This window comes from Salvelinus alpinus, chromosome 1 (assembly GCF_045679555.1).
Source record: "Salvelinus alpinus chromosome 1, SLU_Salpinus.1, whole genome shotgun sequence".
NCBI lineage: Eukaryota > Metazoa > Chordata > Actinopteri > Salmoniformes > Salmonidae > Salvelinus > Salvelinus alpinus.
The window spans coordinates 104,035,320-104,050,760 of record NC_092086.1 but is presented as its reverse complement, the minus strand read 5'-3'; the positions used below and the strand labels follow the sequence as shown (position 1 = coordinate 104,050,760).

Genomic DNA, 15,441 nt, shown 5'->3' with positions numbered 1-15,441 from the left:
GTTGTTTATGTCGCACTGCTTTGCTTTATCTTGGCCAGGTTGCAGTTGTAAATGAGAACTTGTTCTCAACTGGCCAGCTGGTTAAATAAAGGTGAAATTAATCAAATAAAAACAAGTATGGGGAAGTACACCGTGGCTAACTATTTGACCATGGTTACTGATCAAAACCTTCGAAAAACCTTGACAAAGTACAGGCTCAGTGAGCACAGCCTTGCCATTGAGAAGGGTAGACAGGAAAACCTGTCTCTCTGTAGAGGAAAGGCTGTGCAACCACTGCACAACAGGAGAACCTGAGACACAACAGCAGAACCTGAGACAGAGTTGCATTTCCTGACAAAATGTCAAAAATATTAAACAATTAGAGAGTGTCATTTCCCCAAATTTGAAACACTTATTCAAGGTTTCAAAGATCTCTCTGATGAGAGTAGGCTACCCGTCCTGTTGGGGGAGGAAGCAGAGAGCTGTGGGTTGGCAGCGCACTACACTACAATATTGATTATTATTATTTTAATTTAATCTCCAAAGTACGCTTTGGCAATATGTGTATTGTTACGTCACGCCAATAAAGCAAATTGAATTGAATTGAGAGAAAGAGAGAGAGAGACAGCGAGAGAAAGAGAGTGAGAGAGAGAAGCAGAGAGAGAGAGAGAGAGAGAGAAGCAGAGAGAGAGAGAGAGAGAGAGAGAGAGAGAGAGAGAGAGAGAGAGAGAGAGAGAAGCAGAGAGAGAGAGAGAGAGAGAGAGAGAGAGAGAGAGAGAGAGAGAGAGAGAGAGAGAGAGAGAGGGGGGAGGGGGGGAATAGTGGAAGAAAAAGAAAAATAAGGGGAATGTGAACTCACATCTGTGTTACACGACCTGTAGCGCTTCCTCTCTCCGAGACAGTACTTCCCTCCTCCAGAAGGCCTGAAAGAGAGGAGAGAAACGAGGGAGAATAAACAGATTGATGAGCACACTCTTAGAAAAAAGGGTTCCTGGCTGTCCCCAGGAGAACCGTTTTTGGTTCCAAGTAGAACTCTGTTATGTTCCATGTAGAACCTTCTGCGATTCTGGTGCAGCACATGCGGCCTATAAAGTTACAAAGTTACAAGCATATGCTAGCAAAAGTTATTTTAATTTTGAAATATAATAGGGCCTTAATAGGGCCCAGTTAAATAAAATAAATTTCGTTGTCTTTATCTTAATCCTTTTTTTTTGGGGGGGAAGGGTATTTTAACCCCTTTTTCTCCCAAATTTTGTGATATCCAATTGCGATCTTGTCTCATCGCTGCAACTCCCCAACGGTCTCAGGAGAGGCGAAGGTCAATTCATGTGTTCTCCGAAACATGATCGGCCAAACCTCGCTCCTTAACACCCGCCCACTTAACCCGGAAGCTAGCCGCACCAATGTGTCAACGGAAACACCGTTCAACTGATGACCGTCACTAGAGTGTGAGGAGCCAAGCCCCCCAGCCAAACCCTCCCCTACCCCAGACAATCCCATTGTGCGCCGCCCAATGGGACTGGGATCAATCCCAGGTCTGAAGTGATGCCTGAAGCACTGCGATGCCTTAGACTGCTGCACCACTCGGGAGGCCTATCTTAACCATTCTAATGACATCCTTGAATCATATAGGACTAGAAGTGGATGTAGAAGGCTTTCACTTCTCTTCACGAACATTGAATGTTTATGGGTCTGAATAAATAACTGCTATAGCCTACCGGCATCGAGCGTTTGCTCTTCTTTCAAACTGCAGCGAGTTCTATTGGCTGCTGTATTTAACATTCAGCAAAAAAGAGCTTGTTAATTGGTATAAGAAATGCAAAAAAGTGTAATAATTATGTCCAGCAAGCTATTCTAGTCTAGCTTTTCCTGCCTGGGACTCCAAGAGCTAAGGAGCGTTGTTTAAGGAGAGGCCAGCGGAGCACAGGTGCTTGTGTATTGCGCAAGAGAGAAAGGCTATAAGTTAGAAACTTATTATACATAACCCATAATTAGCTAAATATAAGGCTAATACTGCATTGAATTTATAACCTGAAAGAGGTAGGCTAGGACATCTATATATATAGGGATATATTTCAATCAGAACAGGATGATCTATTTTGGAATGGAGTTAATGGAGAGAGAGAAAGACTGGGTGCACTGATTTAAAGCAACGATATTCAAGTGATAGGCTGTTTTACTTTTACAACAATTTTTTAAATGTATCTTTACAATTAAAAAACAAGGTGACCCCTGAAAGCTGGATGGAGATGGGTAAATTAGAGGCGCATTCAGTCTTTATATTACTGTAGCATAGAATATGGTGCAGCAAATGTAAGCCAACCTGTCACAAGATAAAAAGTTACCATGATGAGATGAAAGGTCTACATGCATTGTGAATTACGCTCCATACTGAGATGGACTGTCTGTCCCCACCCTGAGCGTTGATTCATCATGCAGAGGCCGTAGAGAAGACAGATTTAGACATTGCATATTATTTAACAGTTCCGTTTCACGCCATACTGTTCATATAAATCATTTATTATAATTTACCGGTTTCTCGTAGTTATTTATCCCGGGAAAAGGGAGTGGTTTTGGCCGGAAAATCTCGGTAACCGGGTTCCCGCCATTCAACCTAGTATCTACTGGTTATCTACACAGTATACTTAATAAATATTTATATGATCAACACATTAGTGATCACACACACACACCTGTAGATGAGGTCCTGGATGTGTGTGTTCAGCTTGCTGTGGCTTACTTTGCCTACTTACGCTGGGCTGTCACAGTGTCTCATGGAGGATGAGACTCCCCCTCCGCAGGTCCTGCTGCACTCCCCCCACGATGACCAGGGACCCCAGCCTCCGTCCACACTCTGGGGCCACGTCCCGAATATCACACACTCCCCCTGGTAGCACCACTGAGAGGATGGGGGGAGGATTAATAATTGGTTAAGGTTGTAGAGGTTGCAGGTCTGTAACTGTGTCAGTGAGTACGGTTACATGCACACAATAATGCAATTATTATGGATAATCAGATTAGTATAATAGTTTGATTCAACCGTTTTTCATGATTTGCAAGAAGAATGATTTCCTCAATAATCCTGTTTCCACGGACACATCTGAATTCAGGCTACCTGATGGCACTCTGATAAATGCAGAAAATCTCCATCAAAATAAACGTTCTACCACAGCAACCGTGTTCTTTTTGGGAAACATATCTGGTTCTGAGTTGGGACATATAAAGTTGGTATGTGAAAACTACTTCTAAGACACATATATTCAGTTGTTCAGAACTCACTTCACTCACGGTGAAGAGGGAGACTCACTCTGCTGGCACATGTGCAGATCAAACGCACCGCTGGAACGCCCATTAATAGTATGAAAGATTGCTTTACACCGATTAAGATAAGCAGAGTAAGATGTTTACATGACTATTGCATAATCTGCCTAGGTGCCATAATCAGTTTAAAATTGAATTATTACTGTGCATCTAAACGTACTCAGTGGTGCTCAGGGCTTAGAGACAGTAGAGGTTGTAGAGGTCGTAGGTCTGTAACTGTGTCAGTAGATTAAGATGCTGGGCCAGGGAAACAGGCCACTGTCCTCAGTCTCCCTCCCTCCCTCCCTCATTCACATCAGAGATGAACAATGAAGAAGAACAGAGACAGAGAGTACACAGTGGCAGAATACTACTCACAAGAAAAGGGCAACCAGTGAAGAACAAACACCATTGTAAATACAACCCGTATTTATGTTTATTTATTTGTACTTTGATCATTTGCACATCGTTACAACACTGTATATATACATTATATACAATAATTTATTATTTTGGAACTTCTGTGAGTGTGATGTTTACTGTTCATTTTTATTGTTTATTTAACTTTTGTTTATTATTTACTTCACTTGCTTTGGCAATGTTAACATATGTTTCCCATGCCAATAAAGGCCCTTGATTTGAATTGAATTGAGAGGGAGAACCAGGGCACTGTCCTCATTGTCCTTGGCTCAGAGCAGAGAAAGGTAATGTACTAACACACTGTATAAACAAGATTAACACTGCAGGGAGAGGGAGAGAGAGGTCAGAGAAGGAGAGAGAGAGAGACGGCAGTGAAGAAGAAAGACGGAGAGTGAGAAAGAGAGAGAGTCCTTAAGACCTTGTCTGTGTTTCGTTAGACTGAAATAGCCTGGGAGAGAATGTCTTATCAGAGAGGAGCTGACACACACTACCTATCTATCACCCCACACACCTATCAGCCTTTCACCACCTGCAAGTGTGTGTGTGTGTATGTACCTGTGTGTGTGTGTGTGTGTGTGTGTGTGTGTGTGTGTGTGTGTGTGTGTGTGTGTGTGTGTGTGTGTGTGTGTGTGTGTGTGTGTGTGTGTGTGTGTGTGTGTGTGTGTGTGTGTGTGTGTGTGTGTGTGTGTGTGTGTGTGTGTGTGTGTGTGTACCTGTGCGTACCTGTGTGTGTGTGTGTGTGTGACACAGAAAGCTGTGACCTTTGGGTGACACGACTACTGTACCAATGTCTAGGACAGTAGCATAATAGTCTTTCCTGGGAAACCACTTATTTTCTCTCTCTTATCTCCTTTCTGCTCCTTATCTCTCCCCCTTCTCTTTCTCTACCCCATTCCTCCCTCCCACACATCACTACTTCCTCTCTATCCTTCTCTTCCTTTCTCACCACCACCAACGCTTTCCCCTTTGTCCCCCTCCACTTCCCCCTCCCTCTCCTACCATCTCTCCCCCCCTTCCCTCTAGTTGGCAGGGCCTCTCCATTACAGGCCTGGTGACAAATGGTTGACAGTCGTGTTCCTTTGAAGCCGCCCCACATCCCCCTCACCACCCACCCTCAACCCAGACAGGAGCGCGTCATCAGCCTCCCCCCAAAGCCCCCTGTCCTAAAGCCCCCTGAGCTGATCTCAACTTGGGCCCCCTGTGTAGCCCAGGACCTGGTCAGTGGCCCCCAGCTCTGAAAGGCTCCAGTCAGCAGACAGTAATGACACATGACAGCCCGACAGCCTCCTATTCTTTCCTTTTAGACCTCAGACCATCCAGTGACAATGGCCGCCATAATCTGTGTTAAAACTATCTCACTGTCGCCCGTCTAACCTGACGTGGCGAGTCACACTGGGACTAGGGTCAGTGCTATGTGGAATCCTTGGGACGTCCCTACCCTAAACTCTAAAGGCTGGTTTACAGTCCGTCTATCGTCTGTAGACAATTGCTGTAGCGACATCATGAACAGTCTATTTTCGTCTGAAATCAAACTTGTCGTTATTTATTTTATTTTATTTAACCTTTATTTAACTAGGCAAGTTATGAGAAAGTATAAACACTAAAGGACAGTCTTTGCATGACATCAGCAGCCCAGGGCTCCAAATAGCATACGTGCTCTATTTTAACTCCAATAAACCCATCCGTTTAAATAGATTCAGTAAATGTCAACCTAGCAAGCCAGGCAACTAAAATACATTTTCTAAACAATGTTTTTGTTTGTTGCTAGCTAGTTAGCTACCAAGTTGGCTAGCTATTTAAAATAATGACCGGAGTATAACTGACAACATCTTAACTTAAGCAATTTTTTTATTAATTATTACAGGAAAATAAACCCACAACAACATCATTATTTACAAGGTAGTGGCGAGCTTACAGAAAATAGCGTACTGCCACAGTGTGACAAAATAAAAGAAGGCCATTTTATCAGAGAATCTTTGAACTCCTACATCCTCTTGTCAGAGAAGAATTTGGTTTGGTTGCTGTGGCAGTCCGGCAACCACAACAACGGATGTTGCGACAGTCGCAGAGATTGAAGGCCAGTTTATACTTGGTCTAACGACATGTCAACATCCGCTGTCGTGGTTACCGGAATGCCACAGCAACCAGGCCAAATTCTCCTGTGACAAGATGATTCAGAAGTTCTAAAATTGAAAAATGTTTGCGGCCCCACCATGTAAAAAAAAGTGTGGTAATCGACCAATGTTTCATTTTTTAATTGGGTCTATGACAGTATATTACAAATCAGTCTGACAGCATTTAAATCTGAAATGACAAACATATCAGAAAGATATTGGGTTCAGAAGATCATCAGGCAATAATGTTGTATTTTTTATTTAACTAGGCAAGTCAGTTAAGAAAAAAGTATTATTTTCAATGACGGCCCCTGAACTGCCTTGTTCAGGGGCAGAATGGCAGATTTTTACCTTGTCAGCTTGGAGACTGGATCTAGCAACCATTCGGTTACTTTTCCAACGCTCTAACCACAAGGCTACCTGCCGCCCAATGATCTTCTGTGTAGAATTGAGGGAAACAGTGAGTATGTACATGTTCCCGATGGAGCCATAATATTTTGTGGCTTAAACCATTCAAAAGATAGAGCCACATTTGTAGGAAGAAAACCGAAACCGCTCTGTTGATTAAAACCACATCTAGCAGCTACCGGAAATTACTAACATAACCCCGTTTCTATGAACCAAGCGCACCTTTTCTCTCGTGACCCTATTTTCAAATCCGCCGACCCTACACCGGGTTGCGACCCGTAGTTTAGGAAACCCTGGTGTAGACTATGAGACTGCTAGTATAGACTTACCCCTTTCTCGATGCTTCCCGTCTGACACAAGGTCCCCTCAGCAGCAGGGATACTGTTGGTGACACAGCGGTTGCTTTTGCTAAGGCACCAGAGCTCTCTACACACTTCCTAGGAAAGAAGGCAAAAGCAAGTTGGTCAGAATAAAGCAATTCACTGCAGAGTGTATTACAAGCAGGGCAATTGCCATAGATAGAGCTGTTGAAGTGAATTAGAGATCTACTCCAAAATGTAGTGTGACTTCCCCTCCTCATCTCCTGTCCTTCATCTGCACTGAGGTGAAAGAGCTGAACAGAAGGTGAGGAGCATATCCCTGGCTGTAGGCAGCCGACATATTGGCAAACCTGGGTCAACTATAGGTTGCACAGTTTGGAGTCACTTTGGACTATTCCATAGGCTCCATTTCACCAGGCAAACTAACTCAAGCTCAGCTGAAATATGTGGAAGTAGTAGACATATGTATTTGACCCAGGTCTGATGGAGTAGCTATATATTTAACCCGGGTCTGATGGAGTAGCTATATATTTAACCCGGGTCTGATGGAGTAGCTATATATTTAACCCGGGTCTGATGGAGTAGCTATATATTTGACCCAGATCTGATGGTGTAGCTATATATTTGGCCCAGGTCTGATGGAGTAGCTATATATTTGACCCAGGTCTGATGGAGTAGCTATATATTTGACCCAGGTCTGATGGAGTAGCTATATATTTGACCCAGATCTGATGGTGTAGCTATATATTTGACCCGGGTCTGATGGAGTAGCTATATATTTGACCCGGGTCTGATGGAGTAGCTATATATTTGACCCAGATCTGATGGAGTAGCTATATATTTGACCCATGTCTGATGGATTGAGTCCAGTTTATGTTGAAAAGGTCAACCCATTCTACTAATGTCCCTCAGTGTTGGGGGATCTGGAGCAACACTTGCACCTCCATACCTCAACAGAAACCGGCTAACATCAGGTCACAGAAACCACTGTTAACCAGTTATAGGAAATCACTCTGGCACAACAGAGAGCATATCAAACTGCCCCTCAGAGAGGAGACAGTCTCAGGGAACAGAGACTGTAGACATAACAAACATATTTGTCCCACAGGAAGTTATAAAACAAACAACTTCTTCTGTTTCTACAATTTCTCCATCTTATCTCCTATCTCTTATAACAGAGGGAGAACTCTTTATGTCTGGACAGAGAGAGAGAGAGAGAGAGAGAGAGACAGAGAGAGAGAGAGAGAGAGAGAGATAGAGAGAGAGAGAGAGAGAGAGAGAGAGTAGATAGAGAGAGAGAGAGGTAGAAAGAGAGAGAGAGGTAGAGAGAGAGAGAGAGAGGTAGAGAGAGAGAGAGAAAGAAAGGGAGAGACAGACAGAGAGAGAGACAGAGAGAGAGAGAGGTAGAAAGAGAGGTAGAAAGAGAGAGAGGTAGAGAGAGAGAGAGGTAGAGAGAGAGAGAGAGAGAGAGAGAGAGAGAGAGAGAGAGAGAGAGAGAGAAAGGGAGAGACAGACAGAGAGAGAGACAGAGAGAGAGAGAGACAGAGAGAGAGAGAGGGGAACGAGTGGAAGGAGAGGTAGAAAGAGAGAGATATTTGCACATCATTACAATACTGTATATAGACATACTATGACATTTGAAATGTCTTTATTCTTTTGGAACTTTGGTGAGTTTGATGTGAGAGGAGGAGATAGAGAATCCAAGTCAGAGTCACTCTGGAGTAAATTAAATCGTAAAACCGAGTGTGTGTGTAACAAGGACAGCTCTGCACAACGCTGCATTAGATTTCTCATTAAACCTCTTTGGTTCCCCCTCCGCCTCTCCACTTCAAAGGCTTTACTGGATAACTGCGTACGGCAGAGCAGAAGAGGAGCAGTGCCATGAAGAAGAGTTACGGCCCTGAGTCCAGGCTCTGACCCCACGGGTCAGTAAATAAGGTCCAGGCCCTGCTGGTCTCTACAGGTCTCATCTACTGCTGCTAGACGCTATAGATGAAAAAAAGCTGTAAACTGGCACTCCGAGTCGGCCCTGTCTCACTGCGCCACTCCCAGCTCTGCTTTCAATAAGCCCCCCCACTATTCCAACTACCTCCCCCTAACAAGCAATGTTTGTGGCTTTGAGTCGGTAACTCTTATCACGGAGTGACCCTCACCCTCCCTGCTCGTTGGCCCCCTGCCAGCACGCTCAGAGCTGCTGTAGAGGCTGAAAGGTCAGAAGCTAAACCAGGTCTAAATGAACATGTGTCCCTGGTCTGGTCTGGAGGATTTACACTATCTTTTACACTATCTTACACTATCTTTCACTATCTTTCCTGACCTTAACCTCACTCTCTTTTTACCTGCTACGTTCATTCGCCTAACCTGCTGCATAAGTTCTTCTGACCTACTATGAAAAAGTTCATTCCGGTCGTAGCTGTATTCCACCTAGATAGAACCCCTGGTGACTTCAACATTCTGAGAGTGTCAGTTAGAAATGACCATTCAATTGACCCTTCGCTAAGTCCCGCCCCTGAGTCCGACACCTTGGACACACTCACGATCACAAGCCATTGAGGGCTATGGCAAAACAGAGTTCTTTAAAAAAATATATGTTTAAATGGCTAAATAATTTAACAAAGCACCAGAAGTACTTGCTACTGTGATTCCTGAAATGCAAAACCTGCTGATGGAGTATTTTTTTGTATCTGAAATTATACTTTTGTTACATTGTTTGCTAGCTCAGCTGGTGAGCTAGCTCTCAGTCTCATTGATCACCAAACATTGCTAACGCTAGCTAGCTAGCCACTTAATATAACCAGTTTTCTCAAAATGTATGTTAGCTAGCTAAGTTAGCAATGCTATGAATACACCTACCATCTGCTGTCGACATCATGATACATACAATTTGAGAGCACTAGTTAGCTCCAAAAGAGGTTATAGCTTTGACTGCATGCTAACAGTGAATTCAGAGACATTCAGTGGCTAGCTACACTACCAATATAATTTGACCAGGTTCCCGTGAAGCAATTGTAATAACAGTCCGTCACAACATACTCAAGAGTTTCCTGATTAGCAAGGGGAGGTCTGTGTTTAATTTCATTGTGTATTAAAAACACAGTTTGAGATCATTGTGAGGGGATTTCGCCAGTGGTTGAATGGGGAATTGGGCTTCCCTGGAAAATGTTGTCCGAGATTGCAACAGGGCTTAGTGAAGGGTCAATTAAATAAGTTCTGTGAGTCCAAAAATGTTTCAACAACTATTTCTCGGCTTCTTTTATACCATTCCACAGGAGCAAGCATTGAAACACTGAAACCGCTGCTATGCTGTCTGGTCCTTTCAGTAGGAGCAACAGTCTAACCTATCCACTGGGCTTTCTGTCCCCATTAGAACCTGGGTTGGGAATGGAGAGTTCTACTTCCAGGACAGAAACATAATGGGCACCACAACCATTATGTGTAAGAGTGACTGCACCTCTCTTCCCCCACCATATCTTTTAGTGGTTCTCTTTAGTCTTTAGTGGCACTAAAGCAGGCTCTGCTCTGCTCTGCTTTATGTGTTGTACAGAGTAACTGTCTCCCAGATAAGAGAGGTCACCTTTCCTACACTCTTAGAAGAAAAGGTTCCAAAAGGGTTATTCGGCTGTCCCCATAGGAGAACTCTTTTTGGTTCCAGGTAGAATCCTTATTGGTTCCAGGTAGAACTACCCAAAAGGGTTATTCGGCTGTCCCCATAGGATAACTCTTTTTGGTTCCAGGTAGAATCCTTTTTGGTTCCAGGTAGAACTACCCAAATAGGTTATTCGGCTGTCCCCATAGGATAACTCTTTTTGGTTCCAGGTAGAATCCTTTTTGGTTCCAGGTAGAACTACCCAAAAGGGTTATTCGGCTGTCCCCATAGGATAACTCTTTTTGGTTCCAGGTAGAATTCTTTTTGGTTCCAGGTAGAATCCTTTTTGGTTCCAGGTAGAATCCTTTTTGGTTCCAGGTAGAATCCTTTTTGGTTCCAGGTAGAATCATTTTTGGTTCCAGGTAGAACTACCCAAAAGGGTTATTCAAAGGGTCCCCTATGGGGACAGAACTAGATACTACCTTTTCTTCTAAAAGTGTAACATCAACTCTGAAAGTAAACTACACATCCAGTCATAGATATTACATGGGTTTGATTAGCGAGCTCTTAATTAAAGACAACTCTTTACTAGACATCTGGCTGACTGAGTGAAATAGATCTGATTCCAGATCAGAATCCAGAATCCTAGCAGATAAAAGAGTAGATTCTGGAAGCAGCCCGGCACAGAGCAGCACAGAGCAACACAGCTGAGCCAGGCTCTGGAGGAATGCTTTACTTTCAGAAATGTCTGTCTTTCATGCTGATCTAAAACCACAATTAAGAGCTTAAGAGACAAAATGACAGGGTTTAATTTGGGGCCTGTGGTAATCTGCTGTCAGATATTTCTTTCAATGAAACAAAATAAACTCTCTTGATCTCGGCTAATGGTAGACTCTTTTTCTGTCCTTATTGGTTCATTAATTCTTTGTGGCTTTGATTCAACATCTCCTGTTTCTGTGGCTTGGTTTAGTTCTCCCTCTGCTCGTGTCTCTTTATTTACCTTGGGTTGTTATTCTACAAGGTTGTGGGAGGGGGGGTAATCATTAGCATTCCATGAAACTGTGGTGTGTGTGTGTGTGTGTGTGTGTGTGTGTGTGTGTGTGTGTGTGTGTGTGTGTGTGTGTGTGTGTGTGTGTGTGTGTGTGTGTGTGTGTGTGTGTGTGTGTGTGTGTGTGTGTGTGTGTGTGTGTGTGAAAACCTCCCTCATCAGACCCGTGATGAGACGCCTCTACCCCATGTGCTAATAAAACAATGATGTCTCCTTCTGGTGATATGAAGATAACACCCTTAACCCTGATTATGATAATAACACCCTGATTATGATAATAACACCCTGATTATGATAATAAATTATGATAATAACACCCTGATTATGATGATAACACCCTGATTATGATAATAAATTATGATAATAACACCCTGATTACGATAATAAATTATGATAATAACACCCTGATTATGATGATAACACCCTGATTATGATAATAAATTATGATAATAACACCCCGATTATGATAATAAATTATGATAATAACGCCCTGATTATGATAATAACACCCTGATTATGATGATAACACCCTGATTATGATAATAACACCCTAATTATGATGATAACACCCTGATTATGATAATAACACCCTGATTATGATAATAACACCCTGATTGATAATAACACCCTGATTATGATGATAACACCCTAATGATGATAATAACACCCTGATTTTGACGATAACACCCTGATTGATAATAACACCTCGATTATGACAATAACACCCTAATTATGATAATAACACCCTGATTGATAATAACACCCTGATTATGATGATAACACCCTGATTATGATAATAACCCCCTGATTTTGACAATAACACCCTGATTGATAATAACACATTGATTATGACGATAACACCCAGATTATGGCGATAACACCCTGATTATGATGATAACACCCTGATTATGATAATACCCTGATTATGATAATAACACCCTGATTATGACGATAACACCCTGATTATGATAATAACACCCTAATTATGATGATAACACCCTGATTATGATAATAACACCCTGATTATGATAATAACACCCTGATTATGATGATAACACCCTAATTATGATAATAACACCCTGATTTTGACGATAACACCCTGATTGATAATAACACCTCGATTATGACAATAACACCCTAATTATGATAATAACACCCTGATTGATAATAACACCCTGATTATGATGATAACACCCTGATTATGATAATAACCCCCTGATTTTGACAATAACACCCTGATTGATAATAACACATTGATTATGACGATAACACCCAGATTATGGCGATAACACCCTGATTATGATGATAACACCCTGATTATGATAATACCCTGATTATGATAATAACACCCTGATTATGATGATAACACCCTGATTATGATAATAACACCCTAATTATGATAATAACACCCTGATTGATAATAACACCCTAATTATGATGATAACACGCTGATTATGATAATAACACCCTAATTATGATAATAACACCCTGATTATGATGATAACACCCTGATTATGATAATAACACCCTGATTGATAATAACACCCTAATTATGATGATAACACCCTGATTATGATAATAACACCCTAATTATGATAATAACGCCCTGATTATGATGATAACACCCTGATTATGATAATAACACCCTGATTGATAATAACACCCTAATTATGATGATAACACCCTGATTATGATAATAACACCCTGATTGATAATAACACCCTAATTATGATGATAACACCCTGATTATGATAATAACACCTCGATTATGATGATAATACCCTGATTATGACGATAACACCCTAATTATGATGATAACACCCTGATTATGATAATAACACCCTGATTATGATGATAACACCCCTAACCCTGATTATGATCAACTATTCCCTTAACAGCATGGTCCTCCGATGTAGGGGAGAGAGACTGTATGCATACTGTAGAGTCGGAGAGACGCAGGTTTCTTACCCCATATTTGCACTGTCGTGAAGAGGCTCCGTACTGGAAGCGACACTGCTCGTCTGCGTCGTACACCTGCCCCGGGGCCACTGTTGGGTACAGGAAGTCTCGTTTCAGAGGTTCATTGTCCAGACACGTCCCCCGACCTGAGCTGTCAAAAAAACAAACCTACAATAGGATTGTTTCTTACACACCACACCCACAGAGCCTACCGCGCGGGTTCCCAAACCTTCCTCCAGTACCCCCCAGCCGTTCAAGGCTAGCTCTCCTCCAGTACCCCCCAGCCGTTCAAGGCTAGCTCTCCTCCAGTACCCCCCAGCCGTTCAAGGCTAGCTCTCCTCCAGTACCCCCCAGCCGTTCAAGGCTAGCTCTCCTCCAGTACCGCCCAGCCGTTCAAGGCTAGCTCTCCTCCAGTACCCCCTAGCCATTCAAGGCTAGCTCTCCTCCAGTATTCCCCAGACGTTCAAGGCTAGCTCTCCAGGTCTGTTCCAGGTCTACCACACCTTATTGGACTAATCAAGGGCTTGATGATTAGTTGACTAGTTGAATCAGGTGTGCTAGCGTTGGAAAATATCAAATAAGTGGAATGGCTCAGGGAGAGTTTTGGAAACACGGGGCTAAGTATAGACGGAAGATACTAGCTACTAGTATACATACTGCAGCCCTCCATGACCAGGAGAGAGGATCACTGGTTTAGCAACATAACATCAATCCTTTCCTTTACAGGCCACCTCTCACCCTATACTGCACACATTCTTTCACAATTTCACCACAATGACTTAAAATGACTTATGATGAAAATACAGTTTATATCAACCCTAGTCACACCTGTCTTGTATGGTTTCAATTGTGTGGCAGTGCATCATTCATGTGTCAAAACAGAGAGGAACCCTTGTCTGCCTCTAACCTTATAGATAGAGTGAAGGGGGAGAAGTCTGCCTCTAACCTTATAGATAAAGTGAAGGGGGAGAAGTCTGCCTCTAACCTTATAGATAGAGTGAAGGGGGAGAAGTCTGCCTCTAACCCTATAGATAGAGTGAAGGGGGAGAAGTCTGCCTCTAACCTTATAGATAGAGTGAAGGGGGAGAAGTCTGCCTCTAACCCTATAAATAGAGTGAAGGGGGAGAAGTCTGCCTCTAACCTTATAGATAAAGTGAAGGGGGAGAAGTCTGCCTCTAACCCTATAGATAGAGTGAAGGGGGAGAAGTCTGCCTCTAACCCTATAGATAGAGTGAAGGGGGAGAAGTCTGCCTCTAACCTTATAGAAAGAGTGAAGGGGGAGAAGTCTGCCTCTAACCCTATAGATAGAGTGAAGGGGGAGAAGTCTGCCTCTAACCTTATAGATAGAGTGAGGGGGGAGAAGTCTGCCTCTAACCTTATAGAAAGAGTGAAGGGGGAGAAGTCTGCCTCTAACCTTATAGATAGAGTGAGGGGGGAGAAGTCTGCCTCTAACCTTATAGATAAAGTGAAGGGGGAGAAGTCTGCCTCTAACCTTATAGATAAAGTGAAGGGGGAGAAGTCTGCCTCTAACCCTATAGATAGAGTGAAGGGGGAGAAGTCTGCCTCTAACCCTATAGATAGAGTGAAGGGGGAGAAGTCTGCCTCTAACCTTATAGATAGAGTGAGGGGGAGAAGTCTGCCTCTAACCCTATAGATAGAGTGAAGGGGGAGAAGTCTGCCTCTAACCCTATAGATAGAGTGAAGGGGGAGAAGTCTGCCTCTAACCCTATAGATAGAGTGAAGGGGGAGAAGTCTGCCTCTAACCCTATAGATAGAGTGAAGGGGGAGAAGTCTGCCTCTAACCTTATAGATAGAGTGAGGGGGGAGAAGTCTGCCTCTAACCTTATAGATAAAGTGAAGGGGGAGAAGTCTGCCTCTAACCCTATAGATAGAGTGAAGGGGGAGAAGTCTGCCTCTAACCCTATAGATAGAGTGAAGGGGGAGAAGTCTGCCTCTAACCTTATAGATAGAGTGAAGGGGGAGAAGTCTGCCTCTAACCTTATAGATAGAGTGAAGGGGGAGAAGTCTGCCTCTAACCTTATAGATAGAGTGAAGGGGGAGAAGTCTGCCTCTAACCTTATAGATAGAGTGAATGGGGAGAAGTCTGCCTCTAACCTTATAGATAGAGCGAAGGGGGAGAAGTCTGCCTCTAACCTTATAGATAAAGTGAAGGGGGAGAAGTCTGCCTCTAACCTTATAGATAGAGTGAAGGGGGAGAAGTCTGCCTCTAACCTTATAGATAAAGTGAAGGGGGAGAAGTCTGCCTCTAACCTTATAGATATAGTGAGGGGGGAGAAGTCTGCCTCT

At 43.0% G+C, this 15,441-nt stretch overlaps 1 protein-coding gene across 3 annotated transcripts in view; it reads right to left on the bottom strand.

The window, feature by feature from the left end:
* Positions 1 to 15,441, bottom strand: part of adamts6 (ADAM metallopeptidase with thrombospondin type 1 motif, 6) — a 136,017-nt gene that overhangs the window by 60,738 nt on the left and 59,838 nt on the right. For 2 of the 3 annotated variants that reach the window (XM_071338982.1, XM_071338998.1), the window contains exons 11-14: positions 13,144 to 13,285; positions 6,551 to 6,658; positions 2,733 to 2,878; positions 839 to 902 (exon numbers count right to left, since the gene is read on the bottom strand). In XM_071338982.1, the coding sequence (XP_071195083.1) occupies positions 839 to 902; positions 2,733 to 2,878; positions 6,551 to 6,658; positions 13,144 to 13,285 (460 nt within the window). The remainder of the gene's footprint in view (positions 1 to 838; positions 903 to 2,732; positions 2,879 to 6,550; positions 6,659 to 13,143; positions 13,286 to 15,441) is intronic. The other variant, XM_071338992.1, reaches the window with a different exon arrangement.